This window comes from Mauremys mutica, chromosome 20 (assembly GCF_020497125.1).
Source record: "Mauremys mutica isolate MM-2020 ecotype Southern chromosome 20, ASM2049712v1, whole genome shotgun sequence".
Classification (NCBI taxonomy): domain Eukaryota; kingdom Metazoa; phylum Chordata; order Testudines; family Geoemydidae; genus Mauremys; species Mauremys mutica.
In genome coordinates, this window is record NC_059091.1 from 6,423,468 (window position 1) to 6,448,232 (window position 24,765).

A 24,765-nucleotide genomic window follows, 5' to 3' on the forward strand; every position below is an offset into this window, starting at 1 on the left:
CACACTGCCTGGAAGCTCAGTACTAAACCATGACCCTTTTCTCTTTCACCTTGATTGTTCACTCCATAACCCTGCCGTGGTGAACATGACCTGACTAGGGCTGGAGCCTTGTCATAGGCTCCCCCGTTCAGTTTAGGATCCATAGCCTCCATGGGCTTGCTCCAGCCTCTCTCTCTAGACCTCCACTCCTCTAGCGCTACCCTTTTCCAGACACTCTTGCCACGTGTCGTGGAAGAACTTTCTCTTCTGCAGCTGCCGCTCTCTGGAACGGCCTCCCTATCTCATCAGCCCCCTGTTCCGCCTCAGATTTCCCTCCTCTCCATGGCTCTGAATGTTCCTCTCGTCCGGCTGCTCGTCAGAGCGCTTCACAGCGCATGGAGGCTCTGTCTGGAGGAAGGATGCTATAGAGCAGCCTTGTCCTAGATGGTACCTGTCCGTGGGCGAGGCCATCAAACCCATCGTGCACAGCCAGCATCTTGTGCCCATGGATCAGCCCAATCCTGACGGCCGCCCTCACGGCTGCGTTCATCCCGGAGGCTGGAGCGCCGACGTTCATCACGGCCAGGTTATACCCGCTCTGCAGTGAGGGGAGCAGGAGATGGCATTGAGAAAGAAACAGAGAAAACAGGAATGCTCCCCAAACGGCCAGGCCTGCTGAAATAAGGGGGGAAAGGTCCCACTGCACCAGGACAGCAAGGCCCCGTGGCACTGGCACAGATGTACAGCTTTGGGCTGGCCCATAGCCTTGCACTGGCACAGCCACGTGGCCCCACAGCACACTGAGGGTCTAGACCAGTGGTGGGCAACCAGCGGCCCATCAGGGTAATCTGACTGTGGGCCGCGAGACATTTTGCTGACGTTGACCATCTGCAGGCACGGCTCCCCGCAGCTCCCATTGGCCAGGAATGGCGAACCCTGGCCAATGGGAGCTGCGGGGAGCGGCGGCCAGCACATCCCTGTGGCCCGCCGCTTCCTACAGCTCCCATTGGCCAGGAATGGTGAACTGTGGCCAATGGGAGCTGCGGGGAGCGGCGGCCAGCACGTCCCTGTGGCCCGCTGCTTCCTACAGCTCCCATTGGCCAGAAATGGTGAACCGTGGCCAATGGGAGCTGCGGGAAGTGGCGGCCAGCATGTCCCTGTGACCCGCTGCTTCCCACAGCTCCCGTTGGCCAGGAATGGCGAACTGCGGCCACTGGGAGCTGCGGGGAGCCGTGCCTGCGGATGGTCATCATCAGCAAAATGTCTCACGGCCCACAATCAGATTACCCTGATGGGACGCAGGCACCCTGCGAGCCACGGTTGCCTATCAGTTGTCTAGACTTTCATTTTCAAAGGAGCCTGGGGCATTAGCCATTGAAAACTAACAGGGAGGGTTGGATGCCAATCTCCCTAAGCCTCCTTTGAAAATCCCAGCCCTGATGCATACACAGCTGCGCAAACCATAAAGAAAATGGACGAGGAGCCACCTGTCGTTTGTTTCGTACCTTTGTAGAGGGTGGGCGCACATGGGCCAGCAACTTGTAAACGTTCCAGTTATTCTGGAAGCTCCTGCAAGAAAGGAGAGGGAGTCAGATCTCAAGGCCAGAAGGGGCCATTCTGATCATCTAGTCTGACCTCCTGCATCACACAGACCAGAGAACCAATCCCAATGAATCCTGCATCCAGCCCATATCTGGGTGGTTGAGCTAGAATATTTTTCATTTCAATATTCCAGCATTGATTTAAAGACTCCAAAGCAATGGAGAATCTACCACGTTCCTGGGAAAGTTGTTCCAATGGTTAATTCCCCTCCCTGTAAAAATGGGCCCCTTTCTTTTTTGTAGTAGATAAGCATCTTCATGCTGTGGAGGAGGCTGTGAGCTTCGCCTACTTGTAAGTCTCCCAATTAAGCACCATTAGAGGAACGCTGGTTTCTTTTCAGTGCAGTGTGACTTAGTAGCTAGAGCAATGGACTGGGACTCAGGAGACTGGAGTCCTGGCTCTGCCACTGGCCTGCTGTGTGACCTAGAGCAAGTCACTTTGCCCCTCTGTGCCTCAGTTTCCCTATCTGTAAAATGGGGGTCATAATACTGACCTGCTTTGTAAAGCACTGTGAGATCTGCTAATGAAAAGTGCTAGATAAGAGCTAGGGATTATTTATTAATTATTATTATAGTATATTTAGAGCCACAATAGGTCCCTGATCCTTTAAATATCTTATTTTAAATAGCAGATTCGCTCACCTTCCCCTCAATTTAACAGCATCTTCAAATCGTCTCTCATTCATTGCTATCGTGACATCTTTGGTCTGTGAGGAGGAAGCAGCAGGAAAAAGAAAAGATCTAAAGATCTGTCTCTAAAAATCTCATTTTAACTCGACTGCAACCCCAGATGGAAAACGAGATTAAGCACAAGCAGATCTGGAGCAAGGCATTACGGGCCTGGGCCGTATGTTAAGATCAGAATCTATTTTAATTTAAAAATACTATTCCTGGCTCTCGTAGATGCACAGGAAAGCTTGGAAGTGTGACCTGAGACTGACCGAGGCCTGCTGGAGTCTGCAAAGAGCCTGAAACAAGAGCTCCAAGAGGTGTGAACTGCTCCATTCATCTTAAATCTGAAACCTGATACCTCCCCTAGGAAGGGTGGGGCCATGCCACAGGGCTGTGGGGACAGGACATGAGCCTCAGGCTTTGGCTACACTTGCATTTCAAAGCGCTGCCGCGGCAGCGCTGCCGCGGCAGCGCTTTGAAGCGCTTAAGTGTAATCAAAGCGCCAGCGCTGGGAGAAAACTCTCCCAGCGCTGTCCGTACTCCACTTCCCTGTGGGGAATAACGGACAGCGCTGGGAGCGCGGCTCCCAGCGCTGGGGCTTTGACTACACTGGCGCTTTGTAGCGCCGCAATTTGCAGCGCTGCAGAGGGTGTGTTTTCACACCCTGCTGCAGCGCTGCAAATTTGTAAGTGTAGCCAAGCCCTCAGACACTAGATTGCCTTAATTCATACCTGCTCTCCAGAAGTTCAGCCAATCAACATCAGGAACACTATGATATCTAGAGAACACGGCCCCTGGTGATGTCTAGGTGGATGGCAAGTTGTGATCTCTGCTACCGACTGGCTAAGAACTGCCCATCTGTTTTAAAGCATCTATTTGTATTATTCCCGTCCACCCTATTGTTAGTCTCATCCACCAGTCTTTTAAACTGTAAACTCTTTGGGGCAGGGGCTGTCATTTACCATATGTTGGTACAGCACCTAGCACACTGGACGCGGTTGGAGTGGAGGGAGGGAAATACTCACCACTTGGACACACTCCATGAGAGGCAGGCGGACAGCTTGGTTCCCGGACAGGCTGACGACACATGCTGGGGTATCCGGGGTCCCTTCCAACAAGGCCATGACTGCTTCCACCCCCATTCTGCTTCCCTGAGACACACAGAAGGGGCTCTAATCCTTGATGGCTCTATATTTCCTGGGACATCCATATCCCATGCTCCCACTTATACCCTCAATACAGATTCCCCTGAATCAGTCCTTAGAAGGAACTTAAAAAAACACAGTGTAACACATCGATAAGTAGATCTCTTCCCCCAACCCTACCATTGGTGGCTAGTCTACATAGAAGATATCAGCCTACTACTGCTATCAGGTAATGGGGCTACTCCTTTTGTTCTTTCATTTGGAGCTGGAGGTCACAGGTTCAATCCCTACTGATGAATGGAGGGTGGTGGCCCTTTTTAGGACTGGTCAAAATAATTGCCACTGAAGCTGTTTTTTTAATGTAAAATCTGTTTTTCAGCTAAACTAGTTTTTTCGTGAAAAGTGTCTGCTTTCCAGGAAAATGTTGATTTTTTTCATTGAAAACCAGAAATATTTCAGTGCTAAAATGCAACCGTGGTGCTTCATGGGCGCTGTAGTTTGGGTGTCTTATTCCTCAATTCCCCTCTCTGGGCTGGGCTTGCCAACTGGCCTATATTTCCCATGATGCACCAGGGCCATGCGACTGCGATGCGAGAGAGTCCAGAGGAGAGCAGCAACAAAGAGAAGTGGTTTAGAAAACCTGACCTCTGAGGAAAGGTTGAAAGAACTGGGCATGTTTAATTGAGAGAAGAGAAGGCTGAAGGGGGGCATGAGAACAGCCTTAGCACATAACATAAGAACGGCCAGACTGGGTCAGACCGATGGTCCATCTAGCCCAGTGTCCTGTCTTCCGACAGTGGCCAATGCCAGGTGCTTCAGAGGGAACGAATAGAACAGGGCGATTATTGAGTTATCCAGTCCCAGCTTCTGTCAGTCAGAGGTTTAGGGACACCCAGAGCATGGGAATTATGTCCCTGACCATCTTGGCTAATAGCCACTGAAGAACCGATCCTCCAGGAACGTATCTAGTTCTTTTTTTAACCTAATTATACTACTGGTCTTCACAACATCCCTTGGCAATGAGTTCCACAGGTTAACTGTGCATTGTGTGCAGGGGCAGTGCGTGAAGTGCCCCTTGGGGAGGGTAGCACCCCCCTGCCCCACCTCTTCCGGCCAAGGCCCTGCCCCTGCATGCTACTCTTAACCCCCCCCAACACACCCCCACCATGGCCCCGGCTGGGACTGCAGTGGAGCTCTCAGCCCTGGCCAGAGCTCCAAGCCCGGAGCCCCTCACGTCTGGGGGCTGCAGCTGCAGCGCTCTGAGCCTGAAGCCCCCCCATGCACCTCCCACTGCACCTCTTTTCCCTGAGGATCCCGTCCTTTCTGCCCTTACCCCCCTCCCCCGCTGTGGCCCCAGACTGGAAAAGCTCCATGCCCCTGCTGGAGCAAGAGCCTCTCCAGCCCGGGGAGATTTTTCCGGGGGCCCCAAATTGGCCAGGGCCAGTGTGAAACACTGGTTAAACAGTGACACGCTGGAACAGGTTCCCTAGGGAGGTTGTTTTTAAGACAAATCCCTGTCAGGGATGATCTAGGTGGGGGTTGGACTAGATGACCTCCTGAGGTCACTTCCAACCCTGATATTCTATGTGTGCTTAATCCTGCCTCTTGAGGTCCCTTCCAGCCCTGTGTTCCCATGACTCTATGCTCTGCTCCGGAGTCCCCTGGCTCTGTCTAGAGGGAAGGCCACAATGGGGGTCATTAGGGTTTGTAAAAGGATCTCAACTAGAAGGAGAAGGATGGAGGAGATAGCAAATGTTCATACCAGGATGCGGTCAAAGGCAGAGGGGGTCCCACCACGCTGCACGTGCCCGAGGATGGTGACTCTCGTGTCATAGCCAAGGCGTTTAACAACCAACTAAAGGGAAGCGAGAAAACGACAGAAGAGATTCATCTTTATCTCAAGAGGCCAGACTGTGACATGAGTGAACATGCAACAGCAGAGACCACTGGAGACTAAGATCTGGGGGCCAGCTCCTCAGCCTTCAAATGGAGCCGTGCCGGGCGACTGACACCAGCTGAGGCTCTGCAACTGAGGGTGGTTTTAAAGCTTTCTGCTAGCGGAGCCCTGTCTTGCCCAGCCATAATGTCTGGCTAGCTGTGACCCAGCACAAATGCTGGCCAGCAAAGAGTACCAGGCCCTGCAAATCTCGTTACGGGCATCTCGGGCAGCAGCAAACGGGGATGCAGTTTTGGGGCCATCTCTGTGGCTGCGGTAAATCGCCAACACTCTGTCGAGCAATGCTGCTTTACACCAGCCGTCGAGCCGAGCGTTGGTGGTAATTTGAAAGCAGACAGGTGCAATCTGGTAGATCAGGAGAGACATATTCTCGGGGCCGAGCACAGAGCTGACCCCAACCCCCACTCACGTGTTTGATGTCCTCCGAGGTGATGGGTTGGCCCTGCTTGTTGATGGCTCCTTCAGCCACAATAATGATGTTTAGTCTCGATCCCCGGCCTCTTGTCTGAAGGAAAGGAAAGGAGAAAGCAACCCATTGATGGAACGTGTCAAATTGCACAGTGCGGGTTGGATTCACCCCCACGCAGGGGACAGAATAGGGCCAATGCACTGCTCTAGTCTCACTTACCGCCGTGGGCTGAAGCAGGATCTAAGCAGAGCACTGGGTGCTGGTGAGGGCTGGCTGGGAAGCCAGAAGTCCAGTTTTGAGCTGTCGACATTCTTGTTCCACGTCAGAACAACGCCGAGGCCCTGCCTGTTTTTTTGTGAGCGCAGACTGATCCCATGATCAGCATATGACAGCGCACTCACCACTGTGGCCAATCGCCTAGTGGTTAGGGCACCCAGCCCCCTCGCCTTGGCTATCTCTGCAGCCTGCCACTAATTAACCTTTGCCATCTCAGGCCTGGGATATGGAAGAGCCTCGTTCAAGACTCTGCTCTGCCGGCTTCTGGCAGATCAGGTCAGTGGGCTACTCTGGGGTGTCTCTCTCCAGAAAGGTTTCAGAGTGGTAGCTGTGTTAGTCTGTATCAGCAAAAAGAATGAGTCGTCCTTGTGGCACCTTAGAGACTAACAAATTTATTTAGGCTAAGCCCACGAAAGCTTATGCCCAAATAAATTTGTTAATCTCTAAGGTGCCAAGTACTCCTCGTTCTCTCCAGAAAGCCCATCCTGGATGCGAGAAATGTTTCGTCACAAAATTCCTGACCAATTAGCCTTCCTGTCCCCGGAAACTCCATCCAACAGGAGACCGGACCAAATGGAGAGGGGAAAGCATCGAGCTCAATCTAGCTTCAGTTCGCATATGGCCCTCCACTACCACGGTATCTGAGCGCCTCACAATCTTTAAGTAGATTTATGCTCACAATCCTCCTGTGAGGTGGAGCTGTGCTATTCTCCACGTGGGGAATTTCAGGCACAGAGAGATGAGGGCTCAGGTGTTTCGGCATCTAATTCCCAGTGATGTCAGTGGGAGTTGGGCACCTAAATCTCTCTGAAGAACTGGGCCCAAGTGACTTGCCAAAGGTCAAACTGGAAGCAGTGGCAGAGCAGGGACTTGAACCCCAGGATTTGACCAGTATCCTAACCACTAGACCAATGTCCTTCTCAGAGCTTGACTCTCGAGCATCCTAGCATCCCAATCCGAGATCTGTGCAAAGCAGGAGTCGCCTATGAGAAGTTTGGCTGGGGTTACCTCGATTAGCCTCCTGCACAAGTGTTCCTCCCAGTCGTCCTCGGGCGGAGATTCGGGAATGAAAACCCAGTCGGCCCCACAAGCCAGGGCCGTTATGAGAGCTAGGTAGCTAAGGCGAGAGAGAAGGAGGAAGGTTAGCGAGCCAGGGGTGTGCTGCGAGTTTTAAAGTTCGTGCCTCATGTTTAGCAAGCGGAGAAGCTGCCGTTGATGGCAAGGGCTGGAGGGAGCCGTTCTGGAAGTAACTGCTTGCCAGTTTCAAATTTGCATGCAAAAATAAACTCTTCCATGCAGTTCTGTTCGAGGCCCTGGGGCCCCCCTGAGTTCCCTGGCGCTCTGTTTCTCTTCTGAACTAACTCTGATGAAATTTCAAACCTCCTGAAGTTTTGAGGGGCGTGGGGGGACCATGCTGCAGACTGGTGCAAAAGGGTCCCGCACAAGGGCAGCTGAAGGGCAATTCAAGCCCTATTATGGGGGCGTATGAGTGCAGAGGGACACCAGCCTTGTGCTAGGGGAGAATTCCACCTGCAGCCAACTTAACAAAACTCTGATACAGCCACAGATCTCAAGGTCAAAAGGGACACTCCGCTAGGCTGACCAGGCAGCAAGTGTGAAAAATCGGGACGGGGTGGGGGATAATAGGAGCCCATATTAAAAAAAAAAGCCCCAAATATCAGGACTATCCCTATAAAATCGGGACATCTGGTCACCCTACACTCCGCTGCGCCCCAGAATTCCAGCCTTGATTTCAATGGAGCGACACCATTTTACACGAGCTGAGAACTGGCCCACTGTCTTCAACGGGAGCGGGACCAAGCCCCCGATCCTCACGACGCAGGGACTCGTCGGTTTCCCTTCCCTGGCTCGGCCTTTCTTCTCTCCAAACCGGAGGAGCTTGCCCTGCTGTTACGTTTATTAAACAGCGAGCGAGTCACAACCTTCTCTACCGTCCGAACTGTAAGACTAATGCTGCTTTGTGGCGGCGGCAGAGTGACTCGCCTCGGGCAAGAAATGCCCCTGCAGCCGCGTCATCAGAGAATCCCATCTGGGGCTAGGAAGGTCCTAGCTGGAAAGAGGAGACTGTTATAATAGTGGGTGAGAGAGATGATGCAGAGAGGCAGTACTAGGCCTAAGCACCACTTACATGTCACTTAAGCCCTAAGGGTGCATAGGCCTCATGCTGGCCTCTCTGCATCTGGATCAGGTTCCCCCAGCTTGATTACAATTAAGAGTGACTTTTTTCCACCCCTGGGTTTTCACTGGTTTCCTTGGTGGGAAAGACAGGTGGGATGGCTTGCCCCTCCGGCCCGTCTTTTCCTGCGACTGGCCCCTCTTTCTAGCCTCTCCACTTCCTGTGAAGGAAGGACCCTGCCTCCCCGGGCGCTGGGCCAAAGGGTGGCGAAAATGCAGAACCGTTAAACGCACAGAAAGGAAAGATTTACCCACCCGCAGTGACGGCCCATCACCTCCAGCACAAACGTCCTCTGGTGACTGCAAGAGACGGGAGAGAGAGTGCACCCAGCAGTTACCGCAGCGCAGCAACACCACAGATCTATCAGCCTAAGTCGTAACAAGGCCTTAATATTGTGGAGACGCAGCCGAGTCCAGTGGATCGGGGCAGATGACTGGGATTCAGAAGGCCTTGGTACCACACCTGGTGCTCCCGAGTGACCTTTGGCAAGTCATTTCTCCTCCTGTGTTTGTCTCGACATTGCAGATGGTGAGCAATTGAGGGCTGGGACTGGTTCCCTCCACGCATTTGTGCAGCACCTCAGTATTAGCATTATTAATAATCATCCGTGTTGCATCAGTGCCCAGGAGCCCTAGTCATGGATCAGAGCCCTGTTTTGCAAGGTGCTGTACAGACACAGAACACAAAACCAAGTGCAGAAAGGCAGAAAGCTGCCCTATAATGACCCAGGGTGCTGGGCAGGCTGGTCCACCCCGTGATTGCAGTGTGGACGTACCCTTAGGCTCTGGCATCCCAACACCCCTGTATCCCACCGCCAATGCTGAAAAGGAAGAGGTGAGTTGCAGACCCGTCCCCAGGCCTCACCTCTGTGCAGTCGTTGTGATAGCATCGACTATCTCCATTATCCTGTGAAGGGCAGAGTCTGTGCCGATCGTCATGTCCGTGCCGCAAAAGTCGTTATCGATGGAGCCAACCATTCCTACAATGTTCAGGTGACTCGAGTTCTTGGCTTCCTCTGCCGTGACGCCCCCTGCGGAGAGATTCCACGGGCCCCTTGGAATGTGGACAGTCTGCGGTGAGCGTATCAGCCCTGAGCCAGAGCCCAGTGAATTCAAGGAGCTTTGCGTAAGGCCCAAAGTCACAGAGTTTAAGGCCAGAAGGAACCACCAGCCCATCTAGTCTGACTTCTTGCACATCACAGGCCACAAAAGGCCACCCCCGTACCAAACCCAGCCACCAGACCAAAGCAGTACAGCCCTCAGGAGACAGAACTGCTGTGGGCCAGAGGCAGAGACCAGGAGGGCCAGAGTTGCCACCCAGGCCCCAGGCCTCTGCAATGGCAAGGGATTGATTCAGTGAGATACAGGTCTGTTGCATCTTACGCTGGGGTTACGTTCCGCAGTCAGCACGTAAAGCGAAAATTGTGTATAGTCAAAATTACATTGAGTGTAATGGCGGGTGGAATCGCCCGCACTACAGGTACAGTATTGAAATAGTTATTTTTCTCTTTTTTTTGTTTGTTTTTGCCGACCGCGTAAACTGAAATCACGCATGTTAAATGCGTGTAAGATGCGACAGACCTGTACACACAGATGATCCTAGCAAGCGACCTGTGCCCATGCTGAAGAGGAAAGCGAACCCCCTCCCCCCGGATCCCTGACAGTCTGACCATGTGGAAAATTCCTTCCTGACCCCACAAATGGCCATCATTTAGGGTCTGAGCATGTGAGCCAAGCCCCTGAGAAAGCATTCTCAGTACCACCTCAGCCACGCTTCAAACCCGTCACTTCCAGCTAGAGCCGAAGGAGGAACAACATCTGGATAGAAAAACAGGGGAGGGGAAATTCACTAAGTGTTTGTGAAGTTTTTTTCCACTTCCCAGCAAGCTCTGCTGTCTGGCATTTCCACGCCCTCACCATCTTTGCTCCACTGTGGTCTGCTTGGGGATGTGCGTAGGTGGGGAACACGGGAGTGGGTGGGCAGGAACACACGTGGGTAGATGGGTGTCCTGGGACGAGACGCACACACTAGGAGGTGCCTCCGGGAAGGGCGTGCACTGTCTTGTGAGTGGGTGTCTTGGGGGCGGGAGCTGGGGAGATGGCATGCACTTGGGGCGTGCAGAGATAGGCCAGTGTCCCTTGGGGAGTGCCTGGGGCTTCAGGGGTGGAGAGGTCATGGCAAACTGGGTGACGTGGCAAAGAGAGCAGGGCCCAGCTCCGCAAAGGGATTGGGGCCCAAGTGACGGAGGTAGTCAGTTACTTTGTAACTAAGGGTATGGCTACACTTGCGAGTTGCAGCGCTGGTGGAGGCTTTCCAGCGCTGCAATTAGTAAGTGGCCACACCTGCAGGGCACTTCCAGCGCTGCAACTCCCTGGCTGCAGCGCTGGCCGTACACCTCACTCGGCATGGGGAATAAGGATTGCAGCGCTGGTGCTGCAGCGCTGGTCATCAAGTGTGGCCACACACCAGCGCTGTGATTGGCCTCCAGGGTATAAGGGTGTATCCCAGAATGCTTTTAACTAAATTACTCCCTTTGTTTTGTTATGCAGCCTCTCTTTGTTTTGTTGTGAACCTCCGGAGCTCCGTTGCTGCTCTCCGGAGCTGCTTATCAGCTCCTGTTTGCTGTGATCAATCTGTGAACAATCAAATGAGATCCTCCTCCCTGCGTGATTCACGGGGGTTGAGTGTTTGCATTTTGCTTGACCAGCAGCGAGAAAAGGAGTCATTCACAGGGGCTGAGTGTTTGCTTTGCTTGAGAGAAACTGGGGGAGGGGGGCAGAGGGGGGAAAGAGAGTATGTTGGATGCAGGCTGTTTGCAGTTAACAGTAAGGGGGTGGGAAAATTTTCTGATTTTGCACAGTGTCAGTTCCAAAAATCCACTCTCCCGCCCCCCGCCGGTCCCTGTCACACTGCCTCACACCCCCGTCTTTTGAAAAGCACGTTGCTGCCACTTGAATGCTGGGATAGCTGCCCATAATTCATCACTCCCAACAGCGCTGCAAATGCTGCAAATGTGGCCACACACCAGCGCTGGTAGCTGTGAGTGTGGCCACACACCAGCGCTGGCCCTGCACAGCTGGACGACCAGCGCTGCAACTACCAGCGCTGCAGATTTGTAAGTGTAGCCATACCCTAAGATCAGGGGAAGGAGGAGGCCATGCGGAAGAATTACTGGGGCTCCTGGCCACACTCGGGCAGGCTGGAAAGCTTCACCCCCTCCCACTCCACCTATTGCTTTGTCACCACGGTACCTGTTTTAACCAGTTCCACTAGCAAACTGCTCCACTCGGCCCGGAAGGTGTCTGCTCCCGTCAGGCTGCCGTCGCCCCCGATGACGCACAGGTTGGTGATGCCTCTCTTCACCAGGTTGCGGGCGGCTTTCAAACGACCCTCGCGCGTGCGGAAGTCCTGGCACCTGGCGCTTCCAATTACAGTGCCGCCCTGGGAGGGAGGCAGAAGGGGGGTCAATAGGGAACCCCCAACCCCCACTCACCCAGAGGGTTGTGTGGTCTGTCGCAGGAGCTGATTGAGGCGTGGAGGCCAGCAGGTTGCAAGTCAGACGGGAGTCTCGGTGAGACTGACATGGGAATGCCAAGAACAGGTCTGGTGTCCATGTTTTAAAAAGGACGTTAACAAATTGGAGAGGACGCAGAAAAGAGTCACAGGGCTGGAGAAAAAAACGTAAACTCAACACATCGAGCTCTTTATCAGCAAGAAGATGGAGAGGTGGCTTGATTACAGTGTAAAAGTACCTCCCCCCGGGAGCGGGCTCCGTAACTAGCCGAGAAAGGCAGGACAAGAACCAAGGGCTGGAAGGTAAAGCCAGACCGATTCAAATTCAAGGTAAGGGGCACATTTCCAACAGCGAAGGTGCGCGCCTGCACGGCTGCACAGGAGGCCACCATGGGCTGTGCACCTAACTCCCCTAGTCCAGGGCTGTGGCGCGGCGAAGAGAGACGCCTCTTCTCCCAGCTCTGGGGCTGTAGCAGGGAAAGAGGACCCCCCAGCCCCGGAGCTGCTGTGGTGGGGAGAGACACCTCTCCCCTGGCCCCAGCCCCGGAGCTGCTGTGGTGGGGAGAGAGGGCTGAGGGGAGTCCTCTCTCTCTGCTTCAGCCCTGGGGCAGCCTGCACCCCAAACCCCTCATCCCCAGCCCCACCCCAGAGCCTGCACCTCCAGACGGAGCCCTCACTCCCCACCCCCTGCACTCCAACCCCCTGCCCCAGCCCTGAGCCCTTTCCCACACTCCAAACCCCTCAGCCCCACCCCGCCACACATCACCTCCATATTGGTGCACATAGCATTGCCCTGCTTGCTACCCCCTGATGCCAGCCCCGGCTTTTCGATGCAGAAAACCAGTTGTTGTGGCTCAGCTGGGCCATGGATTTCTCACAGCATGTTGGGGGGAGGCTCAGAGAGAAAAAGATCGAGACCCCCAGCTCCAGAACACAAGCAGCTACTTATCTATGGCAGCCGTGTCCCGCTGCATTCCCCCTGGAGTCCTCTCAGAGGGCGAAGTTCACCTCTGTGCAGGAGGCCAGCCCGAGGGCCTGGAACCCGTGCAAGTTCCACATCTGCCTTATTTTGAGGACTTAAAATGATGCATAGGGCTTGCGCTAGTTTCTGCAGAGGGGTCAGTTTTGCCCTTAGAGTTAGAATCAGGGTTGAAACAACACCGTTTGCACATGTGGGGGGAGCGGGAGGTCTGATTTCCTGCCCGTTGATTCCGGCTCGAGGGTGGCTCACTGCCTAGAGCTGGGCACTGCCTCGTCCCTACGAGCCCTCTGCCGTCCTTGTTTGTGAAACCCGACCCGAGGTCCCCGATCACAAGCAGGGCTGCTGGCAGCCTTCAGCTCTGCTTTCCCGTTATTTTAGGTCTCGGACATTCGTCGTGACCCCAGCCTCGGGGATAGCGTTACCCGCAAGTTCCCGAGCCCTCGCCTGTGACCCCGCCGAAGAAAAGGGCAAGATGTGACAGTCATTTTCCTCCTGCCAGGAATCCCTTCCGTGAAAGTGCAATGACCTTGAAAGTCATTCCGAGAATCAATGGTTCTTCCAGCCCTGGGAGGACAGACGGGTCCGGTGAAGGCAAAAGCTGTGGTGACTGTGACTTAATGGCACATTTCCCTGTCCCTGTTGCTAACCTGCTGTTCCCTGGGATGGAGACAATGGTGTTCTCTGGGCCTACGTTGTGTTCCCTCCTAGCTGCTTGCTTCCAGTAGCCGATTTAGGACTAGATGGTGGGGTGAGCCTTGCTGTACGCCTCCAGGGGCTCCCCTCGTCTCCTGTGCTGGCTGTTCACAGGGCAGGTAGCATTGTGGGGAGGTGGGAAGTAGCTTGCAGGGCTTCTACTCCCCGCTCCCATGCATGTGAGTGGGCGGAGCCTGGATTCAGCCCCGCCCCCTCCCTCCCACTCAGCCAAACTGGCGTGGAAGGGGAAGTATTCTGTGGTGCCAGATATCCTGGGCTAATCCTAGGGCAGCCCAGTAGGGTGACCAGACAGCAAGTGTGAAAAAGCGGGACGAGGTTGGGGGGTAATAGGAGCCTATGTAAGAAAAAGACCCCAAAATCGGGACTGTCCCTATAAAATCGGGACATTCTGGTCACCCTACAACCCAGCGACACGCTGCCCCCTCTGCTTGGGGCGTGTGGCACAGCCACGATTCATGTGTAACGTGTCTTATACGCTGGTTTAAAGACAAGTGCTCTTGTTTTCCCGCCTGCCAGAACCTCTGCCCGCGGCCTCCCCCCTGCCGGAGCCTTTCACTGCCACGTGTAGTTACTACATGGGTAGCGCCTGTATTCTACCTGCTGCTGTAAGTGTACCTAGAGGAAAGCAGTTTGCAGCACAAGTCCCAGGGACTTTCAATGAGGACATATGTGCCAAAGCCCCTTAAGCACCTTTGAAAATCTGGCCCTTAGGTATCCAAATCCCACTGAAATTCAGTGAGAGTTGGGTGCCTGGCTCCTTTGTAAAGCCCAGCCACAATAGTGGCCCAGGGCACTGTCTCCCTTTCACAGCCGGCAAGGGGATTCAGGCCAGGACCTACCAGTTGAAGCATCATGGAGACGCGTTCCCATGTGGCCTCCTGGATATTGTCACCGCCGTCCACCAGGCCTTGGTAACCCTAGAACGGAAGGCACAGGAAAGAGATTAGGGGCAAGTCTGAAGGCTTTCCTACGCCGGTTACCGCTAGGATCGAGAGATGGACACTTATGGTGATGGATGGACAGAGGGCGCCCACAGGAACTGGGGAGCAGAGTTAAGCAGAGTGAGCCTCGAACGGAATGGAACCATGAACGTTCAGATGCGCACTCCCTACCCCTGCTCCCCAGCCCCACCCAGAGGTACTTTCTTGCCCATATCCCACCCAATCCATCGCAGGGTTTCAACAATCCCAGCAGCGACTGATTTCAAAGCCTGTATCTCACCGGCCTGTTGTTGACTCAGAAGATTGCACGGACCATTTTGGGTAGACCCAGAGAGAACTGAAGACAACAGTAGATCTGAGTTCGGTTCTGAACAAAGTACTCTGGGTAGGAAAGATGTCCGTGGTCCAGGCACAATAGAGCATAGTAAGCAAAGAACAGACTGGCAATCCAGTGAGACACAAGGTGGGCGAGGTGGCATCTTTTATTAGACCAACTTCTGTTGGTGAGAGGGACAAGCTTTCAAACTTAAACTGAGGCTGTGGCTACACTTAGCGCTGCCGCGGCAGCGCTTTGAAGCGCTAAGTGTAGTCAAAGCGCTAGCGCTGGGAGAGAGCTCTCCCAGCGCTGTCCGTACTCCACCTCCCTGTGGAGGCTTTGACTACACTGGCGCTTTGTAGCGCCGCAATTTGCAGCGCTGGAAAGGGTGTGTTTTCACACCCTGCTGCAGCGCTGCAAATTTGTAAGTGTAGCCAAGCCCTGAGTAAGTTTCCCAGACCTGAAGACAAGCGCTAAGTGTCACAGCGAAATAGAAGATGGAGCAGATTGTTTAGCACAAGTAGTTAACACACATTTCAAGGGACCATTTGAGTTGAAGTGGCCTGTTAACACCTCTCCAGTCACAGGGAGGAGAGCATGGGGGAAAGCAGGTGTGTGTGTGGGGGGGAAGGTTTGTTCGTGGGTTGTAATAAGCTAAAAATCCAGTGTCTATTCAGTCCCTGATTTTTAGTGTCTAGCAAAAACAACGAGGAGTCCTGTGGCACCTTAAAGACTAACAGATTTATTTGGGCATAAGCTTTCGTGGGTAAAAACCCCACTTCTTCCGTGTCTAGCAAGGTTCTGAATTTAAGCTCCTAGGCTCGTCTTGTGAAAGTGCGGCGCAGGTTTCCTTGGCAGTGCAATGGACTTGGGAGCATTCCTATGCTTGAGCCTACAGCTTCCTCTGCTCCAGTCTGCTTTCTCCTGTGCTTACTGCCCTCCCCTTCCACACCTGCTCACACCTTTCCTGGTCTTCCCCCTTAGCCCAGCATGTGGCATTAGTTACAATCACTAGGAAGCAGGCACGTGTAATGCTAAGTTCCCTCTAAGCTGCGCGGCTGCGCAGCAGGCTATTAAGGGCCGCAGCCACAGGGCCTGGACTGGAGAGGTGCCTCTCCCTCGGCCCCGGCCCTGCCACGGCCAGGGAGAGGCAGCTCTCTCCCAGCCCTGGAGCTGCCGTGGCTGGGGAAAGTTGCCTCTCCCCCGGCTTGGGGTTGCTGCAGCAAAAGAGGGCTGGGGGGAGTCCTCTCTCCCTGCTGCAGCCCCAGGGGAGCCTGCACCCCAAACCCCTCATCCCCAGCCCGAACTCAGAGCCCATACCCCCTGCCAGAGCCCTCACTCCCCACACCCCAATCCTCTGCCCCAACCCTGAGACCCCCTCCCACACTCCGAACCCCTCGGCCCCACCCCCGCCACACATCACCTCCATATTGGTGCACATAACAAAATTCATTCTGCATGTGGATGGGAAAAATTAGAGGGAACATTGGTATAACGGTCATCTGTCCCTGCTGCCCAGATAACATGATGATGGTCATATTAGAAATGATGGCTAGGTGAGTATTTACGGTGTTGGATGGCTCGACGAGTGTATGTAGAAATGAATGGATAGAGAGATGCATATAAATATGCTGATTGATAGATAGATAGATGATAGGGCAATGGAAAGATGGGTACATGTAGGAAAGGATGGATGGACAGACATATGGGAACATGTGGTAATAGATGGATAGACAATATTAATAATGAACAATAAGCTGCGGTTCAAGATAACTAATATTTTCCCCGTTTCTCACTATTCCTCTTTCCACGTGGCAGATGTCTCCTCATCTCTAAAGCCGGCTTCCTTTTCATACAAGGCAAGACAGTAAAACTAACACGGAACCTTTAAGAGCAGTATGTCCCGTGGAGACATCACAAAATACATGTCAAAATATCAACTCCGGCCCTGACTCTGATTAAGTCAGTGAGTCTTGGTCTCAGGTGAGGTCCTGGTCTCTCAGTGGCTGTGTGTGTAGACACAGAATGGGTCTTTGAGGTTACTGCAGGGGTGCAGGCTGCTGATGGAATTGTGGGGCCTGGGACCAGAGGATTGGGATTTAGGGTAGCGAGTTCAGGTTTGGGGTAGCGGGCTGAGGTTCAGGGATGTAGGTTCTGCTTTGGGGCAGGGAGTTAGGGTGGAGGCCAAGGATTAACTGTAAGATATTACGTCAAGCACCCCATGAAAATCAGGAGAGATTTCCCTTCCTATCGCCCTTTGCCATGGGGATTTTTCTAGACACAATGGGCTACGTTTATAATGATTATGTACTGTGGAGACATTACGTTACTAAAATCCCAATGAAAGCAAAGCTGGATGCAGTTCAGAGCAGAGGTGGGGGAGGCCATTCAAGAAGGAAACGATCATACCAACCTCATGAACAAAGTACACCTTGGCTCCTGTGAAGATGCCCACTCGAACAACGGCCCGGACAGCTGCATTCATGCCTGTGCAGAGAGAGAGAGAGAAATCACTCTTGGATGCAAAACACCTGCCATCTCATTCCATAATGGAAGGGAATCTCTGCGGGACGTGGCTTTCTGATTCAGTAGCGTGCTCCAATTCAATCACAAACCACTGGGCTCGACAGAGGAATTGCCAGGTAACATTCTCTGGCCTGTGCCATGCAGGAGTTCAGACAAGGGTTGGGATCTTCAAGAGTGTCTAAGTGAGTTAGGAACACAAGCCCCACCGAAAGCCAATGGGTCTAGTGCTCCTAAGTCACTGACATGCTTTTGACACATCCCACCGCCTCGATGGTCCCTTCTGGCCAACATAATGGAGCTCAGGGGTTTCTGATGCAGTAACAGGAAGGGGCTTTTTTGAGCAGTTCTGGGCTGGATAGATTCCTGCTTTCAGGTGACACTCGCAGGAGAAGGCTAGATTTTCCTAAAGGACAGGAATGGTTTCAGCACTAGTCAAGCCTTTCCCCGACACGGCTGGGGGCAGCCTAGTCATGTCATCATGGGAATTCATGGAGCCGTTGACAAGAGATGGCGGGCCCAAAGTGAATGCAGGATGGACCGTTGCTACTGACCAGCTAAGAAATGTGCCCATCCTATTCTATTTATACATCACCCTGTCTCCCCCAACTCACCGTGGGCCACTGGTTTGTCTCCTCCACCTGCTCCATCTTGGCTTTGAGATTGGATGCTCTTTGGGGCAGGGAGCGTCGTTTATCCTAGCTTTGTACAGCACCTAGCACAATCGTGCCCAAGTTGGTTGTGGCCTTTAGGTGCTACCGCAATGTAAATGACAGATATTATCTAAGGTTAGGGTGACCAGACAGCAAATGTGAAAAATCGGGACGAAGGGTGGTGGGTAATAGGAGCCTATATAAGAAAAAGACCCCAAAATTGGGACTGTCCCTATAAAATTGGGACATCTGGTCACCCTATCTAAGGTATTTTTATACCCTAGCATCTGGGCGCCTCATACTCTTTAATGTAGTGAATTAATGACAAACTGTCATGCTTCAGGGCATAAGCTTGCCCCAACTAACTGGTGGTCAGCAAGAAACTTTCCCTTCCCAACACTGCTCTGAGACAGGGCAATTATTCCCATTTTACAGATGGAGAACTGAGACCCAGAGAGACCAAGTGGCTTGCTCAAGATCCCACAGGGAGTCTGACAAATCAGGGAATTGAACCTGCATCTGTACCAGCCTCACAACCTAACCACTGAGCCACCCTTCCTCTATACAAGACACCCCCACTGCAGTGCACAAACAAAGGCACTGGTTAGTACAATTCTGCATTGGAAACAGACCTGCCAGCTGTGCATGGCTTGGGAGCACGCCTGCATCTTAAACCCATCAAATGGGTAATGACAATGGGGAGGGATCTCTGCTCCAGCTGGCTAAGCCAGATGATCTAAAGAAAATGCCCAGCTGTGTTTCACAGTTAGAAGCAGTTTCCTTGGGAATATAATACAGCATTAAAGTGACCCCGTAGAACTAACACTAAACGCTCCATGAGAAAAAAACCAGCTGGACTGCAAGGCTTTCAGCTAGAGATTTGAAACAGTGGAAAGGTGTCATTGTCCAGGTGGATGATCCTAGGGAGGGGTTAACTCCATAATGACCAGTAGTTTCTCCCCCACAGGAGTGCTGAGGCTGTGCCTAGAAGCATTGGACCTGAACAAAGCAATCGGCCGCGAGCATTACCAGATGCTGATATCTGATGCAAACAAGTGAACGGGCAGATGCCCAGTTCTTCCAGTGTCCTTGATGCCAGCTATGGGCACTGGCAGGTAAAACTGGGCAAAGAGAGTTATTTGCCAACCCTGCTTAATACAACCCGAGGGGCAGATGCATGCACTGGCTTACCCGTTAATATTCACTCAGCCCCCCGAAGTGTTTTGAAAGGGAGTAAATATCTCAGGAAGGGACGTACCGTGGCTGATATGGGTTTATGTCTGGAACTAACATGTCAGTCAATGCACCGTAGGCGCAGCTATACTGAGTCAGCGTATCATTATTACCTATTTGTATTACACTAGGAACTAGGGGCTACACCTGAGATCAGGACCCGATTGCGCCAGGTGCTGGGCACAGACAGTCCCTGGCGGCGGCGCACGGAACTCACAGTCTAAATGGAAATGAGAGACAAAGGGTGGGAGGAAAACCAGGCGTGACTTGTCCAAGGTCGCCCCCATCTGCCGAGTTCCAGCCCAGTGCCTTGGCCGCTGGACCAGCCTTTTTCTCTCTTTGTAGAGCTTCCTTGCTAAGTAAGAGCTCCTCTGTGGCCGTCAAGGGGCAGCACAAGGCCTATGTGGGTGGCTGTGACACAGACACATCACGCTCCATCCCCTGTGTGGGGTGGTCCCCTTCAGCGGAGGACAAAGACCGCTTCCAGACCCTGCCGCTCCCTCTGCAACTCCGTGTGTGGGCAATGGGCAGTGGTTCAGCACAGCCGCTGATGTGCCAGCCTAGCCTCTGCCCTAAACCCAGGCCACGCTAAGACATGCAGGGAGCTGGTTCTGTGTCACCTGGGGGGCTCTCGGCTCCCCAAATTGTGCTCCATCTCTTTGCCCAGTGCTGCCTAACATAACTCGGCCCTCCTGTGTGCCTGGAGCCCCTTACTGCTGGATGATGCTGCCTCATGCACCTGATCCCTCGGATGATTTTCACATTTTATTTTTGGTCTGCTGACATTTAACAGTAAATGCCTGCGGTTCTCCCTGGCACCCAGCGCGCCTGAAAATACCCCAGCGGGAGAGGCCTCTCCTTGGGACAGAGGAGTACTCTGGGATTGGATTACAACCCCTCTCCCACTGGGGTATTTGCAGCCACAGCTACCCTCCTTGTGCGGACAACAGCCTTGTCCGAAGGCACAATGGGAGTGTATCGGGCACAATGCAATCTTGGACGAGATCCTACAGATACCCTGTAATAGCAAAGCGGTGAGGGGAGATAGTAAGAACTAAGATAAAGGAGAAAAGATATTTGTGCTAGACATAGTCAAGCCAGAATTTACAACGCAGTGATTAGCAGGGAGGGCGATTAACCGTTGGAGCAAGGGATGTGGTGGATTCTCCACCCCTTGGAGTCTTTTTTAAATCAAAGACTGGACCCCTTTCCAAAAGCAAGGCTCTGTTTCAGTCTACAGGGGGCACAGAGAGAATGGGAATCTTTACCTTCTTACACATCGAGGGCGGTTTCTCCCCTTGTGCATCAGCTGGCTCTGAGCCCAAAGGGGTGCGGCTTAGCAAAAAATCAACCCGAATTCAGCTGTGAGATTGTTTGACCCTTCCAGAGAGGGTCCCCCATACAGTCACCCCAGCTAACTGCCGTTAGCCAAGACTGCTCCTGGTGCGTGCGTGGTATCACAGCGTGCGTGCTGGTGCGTGGCTGGTATCACAGCTCCTGGAGCGTCAGGCTGGCGTCGCCGAGTTAATTACCCCCAAGCCCTGCAGCACCCACTTCACCCGCACGGCCTAGATCAAAGCCATCCGGTCTATTCCCTGCCCCTTTCTTTGCTTGGCCCAGTGCAGGACATCCCTCAGCTAAGGGGGCATGGGGATTCCCCCAGCCCCGTTCTACCTTCCCCACTCTCTGAGGATGAGTGTGTCACTTTTCTACCCCCTGCTGCAAGCTGCTGAGTCTCTCACATGGGAGGGGAGTTCTGCAGAGTTGCTAGATCGGTGGAGGTAGAGCAAAGAGCCAGGCAATGCCAAAGCATGGCTGGCACCAATCCTCCCACCATAAGCTTCCTGCACCATTTATAAACCGCGGGCTGGGGGGAGGGGGGCGTCCCAGACATTAGCTACGCAGATCTTCTGTTGTGATTTACAGCACAGAGGGACAGACAAACATAACCCAGCCAAGGATTTGCAAAAGTGGCTAGGGATTTTGGGTGCCCAACCTGAGATGCCTTAAAGGGGTCTGACTTTCAAAGGGTGGAGGACTCAGCCCTTTCTGAGAATCCGGGCCCTTAATGTGCCTTAAATAGGGCTCCCAAAAGCTCTCGTCACTTTTGAAAGTATTCAGTTGAGGAAACCAACAACATTCAAAGTATGAAAGAACTTCCTTTAAAATTAAAAAAAAAAAAGGAAATTCCCAGACCAAAAAAACTTTGTTAAACTGGACTTAGGTTGCAGATATTGATCAATAACTTAAGGAGATCAAACTTTAGAAGAACGTTGTGATTTAGAATGAAATCAAACATTGGAAAAGCCAGAAAATTCTCAGTTAGGGAAAGTCTTGAAACAGACACAAGTAGGGAAACGCAGAGTAAGTTCCCCTTAACTCTTCCCCTGTTGTTCTTCCCACCTATTCCTGCAATCATGAGATAAGCTCCTGCCTGCCCACTGAATACCTTCAGGATTGATACCAACTACCAACCAGTGCTCTACTAATGTGTGACCACCCGCCCTAATGAGGGCACATGGGATGTGCTATCTCCACAGCCCCAGATTCTCCTCCAGTTTACCCTCCATGCTACCACCTTGCCTGGTGCTTCATACACACACCCACACCAGAGAGCCGTCCAAGAAATTTCACTGCCATGTATACACTTTACTCTCTGGACACATCCCATAGCTGCAGGAGTCTTGCAACTTCATCTGCAGCATCTGGTGCTGATCACTGTCAGGGCCAGGACACGGGGCTAGATGGACCTCGGGTCTGAGCCATTCCGGGAGTTTACCCTGTTTCCTTTAACATGTTCGTGCTTTCCCTCTAATGTAAATTGTGGTGGACGTGCTTAAAGGCATCTTCAGTCATAGACTGTGGTGAGCTAATGATACAGCTCATTGGTGGAAGGAAGAATGGCTTAGTGTTTAGGGCACTTGCCTAGGTCCTGGGAGACTCCTGGTTCAGTTCCCAGCTCCTTAGGCAAGTCAGTCTCTCTGTACTTCAGTACCCGTCATCTGTGGGATGGGGATGACAGCCCTGCCCTGCCTCATAGGGGTGTGTGAGGACAAATACAGTAAAGAGATTGAGATGAGGGTCGGTACAAGTATGTGAGATACACAGAGGAACCCCCGTTACTTGGTGCTCTCCCAGCTGCTTATTGCACAGACCTGTTGCCTCACCTCTCAGGGCAGGGGCCATCTGGGATATGTCTGCAGAGACTTGGTTACCTCAATATCACTGAGAACAATAGATCGACCTTCCCTGAGGACTGCACCTGGAGTGGCGGGGGAGAGGGAGGCTTGTGTGTCCCTGGAAGCTGTGCCAGTGGGAGCTTTCACTCCTGGTAGGATCCCCCGAGCTGGACGGGTCAAAGGGTAGGGACCAGCCAAAGTGCCGTTTGGGTTCTGAGCGACAGGCCAACACCGTAGCCTTGTGAACAGCTTATGTTACAGAAACACAACAAGGCAGCGACCAGCAGGAGAGACGGGGATGGCAGAGCCTTGTCTGAAGGGTTCAGAGCAATTGACCAAGAGGCTTTAGGCTCCCCTTGCCGTGCGGTAGTTCAAAGCCTGGGAGGAAGCAAAGGGGGTGTAGCAGGGTCGTCCCCTGCTCCTGCCCTGAAGGGCTTCAAACAGCCCAGGAGAGGGCTGTGGCTGGGGCAAGAAGCCTGGGCTGATTGGGGGAAGTAGGCACAGCTGTGGCCAGGTCCCAATCAGGCCCAGCTGGCCCCTATAAGAGACTGGGAGCCAGAAGCCCAAAGAGACTCTCACTCACTCTCTGTTTGTAGAGGGAGCTGGGCCTGGCTGCTTAGACGCTAGAGACAAGGTACCTGAGTGAAGCAGGGCTGGGGAAAGGCAGAGGAGCTGGGGAGCTCCAGCCTGGAAAGCCCCAGGCTGCGGCCTAGCATTGGGCTAATAGGTACTGGGGGTTGCAGGGGGCAGCCCAGGGGTAGGCCAAGGCAGCAGGTCCAAACCCTCCTTGCCAGTGATGAGTGGCTGATACTGCAGCCTGCCCCAGGGCGTGGGGCTAGACCATGACTGGCAGTAGCCATATACTGAGGCAAGGTGGGGATAGAGGATGGGGGTTTCCCAGGGAGGGGAGACCCTGAGAGAAAGGGGTTACTGCCAGTGGGCAGCACCCTAGCTAACAGGGCACTGGAGTCCTGGGAGGGGCATGGGGGCCAGAGGACGGTGGATCACCGGCCTGCAGAGGGCGCTCCGGAGCTGCAACCGAGCTAATTCCCAGAAGTCACCAGCAGGAGGCGCCGCAGGGGTGAGTCTGCTCGTCTACAGGGGGGATTCTAAAGTGGTGTGGTCCGGTGGGCTAGAATTGGGTGCACAATGAGTGTGATGTAGGAGGAAAGTGCGCAGGGAGCATTGCACAGCTCCCTGCTCCTGCACATAACCCTCCTCCTTGCATTCCCTGACTGCAAGCGTCAGGAGAGCCTGCTGCAACCAGGAGCTGCCCCAGGGCAGGGAAATTGAAGGGGCAGCACACGCTGCACCCTGCTAAAAGCCATCACAGCCCTTGCTTTGCTGTGTGGAGCTGTTCTGCCAGGCACCCGAATGCAGGCTGCCGCTCACAAGCTGCACTGAAGCCCATGGTGCTGTTTGACTGCAATGGGTCTCTGTGAAAGTGACTTCGCGGGCCTCCATCTTTATGTCAAGTATCAGAGGGGGAGCCGTGTTAGTCTGGATCTGTAAAAGCAGCAAAGAGTCCTGTGGCACCTTATAGACTTTGGCCTGGTCTACACTGGGGGGGGGGAGGGGTTTGAACTAAGGTACGCAAGTTCAGCTACGCGAATAGCGTAGCTGAACTCGAACTACCTTAGTTCGAACTACTTACCCGTCCTGACGGCGCGGGATCGAAGTCCGCGGCTCCCCCGTCCCCGGAGTCTACAGGAGCGCGTTTGGAGTTCGATATATCGCGTCTAGATGAGACGCGATATATCGAACTCCCAGAAGTCGATCGCTACCCGCCGACCCGGGTGGGTAGTATGGACGTACCCTAACAGACGTATTGGAGCATGAGCTTTCGTGGGTGAATACCCACTTCGTCGGATGCATGTAGTGGGAATTTCCAGAGGCAGGTATATATATGCAAGCAAGAATCAGGCTGGAGATAATGAGGTTAGTACCTTGTTATCTCCAGCCTGATTCTTGCTTGCATATATACACCTGCCTCTGGACATTTCCACTACATGCATCTTTATGTCCTCGCTTACTTCCAGACCTGCTCCATCCACACACTAAAGAGTCACTCTAATAAGCACCTTCCAGCTGGGGAGCTCAAAGCACTTCACAAACACTGATCCTGTGGGGCAGGGGAGCGTGATCGTCTTTCTTCTGCAGAAAGGGTAACTGGGGCAGGGGTAGCGACTTGCCCTACCCCTGGGCAAGAGTCAGGGATAGAACCCAGGAGTCCTGTGCTCCACCCACTTGACAATGCGCACTCCCGTGTTGTGTAAGCCCCGCATGGGGTCTGAAAGCCAAGAAGCTGCATGGTGTCACGCTCGAGCACGGATTGCGGGGACAAGAGCCCATCCGCAGTGAAACTTGCCGCCCGTGGAGTCAAACAGCGTAAGTGAGGACAGAATCTGGCCTTGCAGTCGGGACTCCGTTAATAATTCTATGGCTCCACAAGAGGCACAGGCGTCAGGCCCCTCT

At 53.3% G+C, this 24,765-nt stretch overlaps 1 protein-coding gene across 2 annotated transcripts in view; it reads right to left on the bottom strand.

Moving 5' to 3' along the window:
* Positions 1-24,765, bottom strand: part of PFKM (phosphofructokinase, muscle) — a 49,809-nt gene that overhangs the window by 14,562 nt on the left and 10,482 nt on the right. For both annotated transcript variants that reach the window (XM_044994620.1, XM_044994619.1), the window contains exons 3-14: positions 17,116-17,189; positions 14,285-14,362; positions 11,488-11,677; positions 9,101-9,266; positions 8,491-8,535; positions 7,048-7,156; positions 5,764-5,859; positions 5,160-5,252; positions 3,278-3,403; positions 2,223-2,287; positions 1,485-1,548; positions 431-577 (exon numbers count right to left, since the gene is read on the bottom strand). In XM_044994620.1, the coding sequence (XP_044850555.1) occupies positions 431-577; positions 1,485-1,548; positions 2,223-2,287; positions 3,278-3,403; positions 5,160-5,252; positions 5,764-5,859; positions 7,048-7,156; positions 8,491-8,535; positions 9,101-9,266; positions 11,488-11,677; positions 14,285-14,362; positions 17,116-17,189 (1,253 nt within the window). The remainder of the gene's footprint in view (positions 1-430; positions 578-1,484; positions 1,549-2,222; positions 2,288-3,277; positions 3,404-5,159; positions 5,253-5,763; positions 5,860-7,047; positions 7,157-8,490; positions 8,536-9,100; positions 9,267-11,487; positions 11,678-14,284; positions 14,363-17,115; positions 17,190-24,765) is intronic.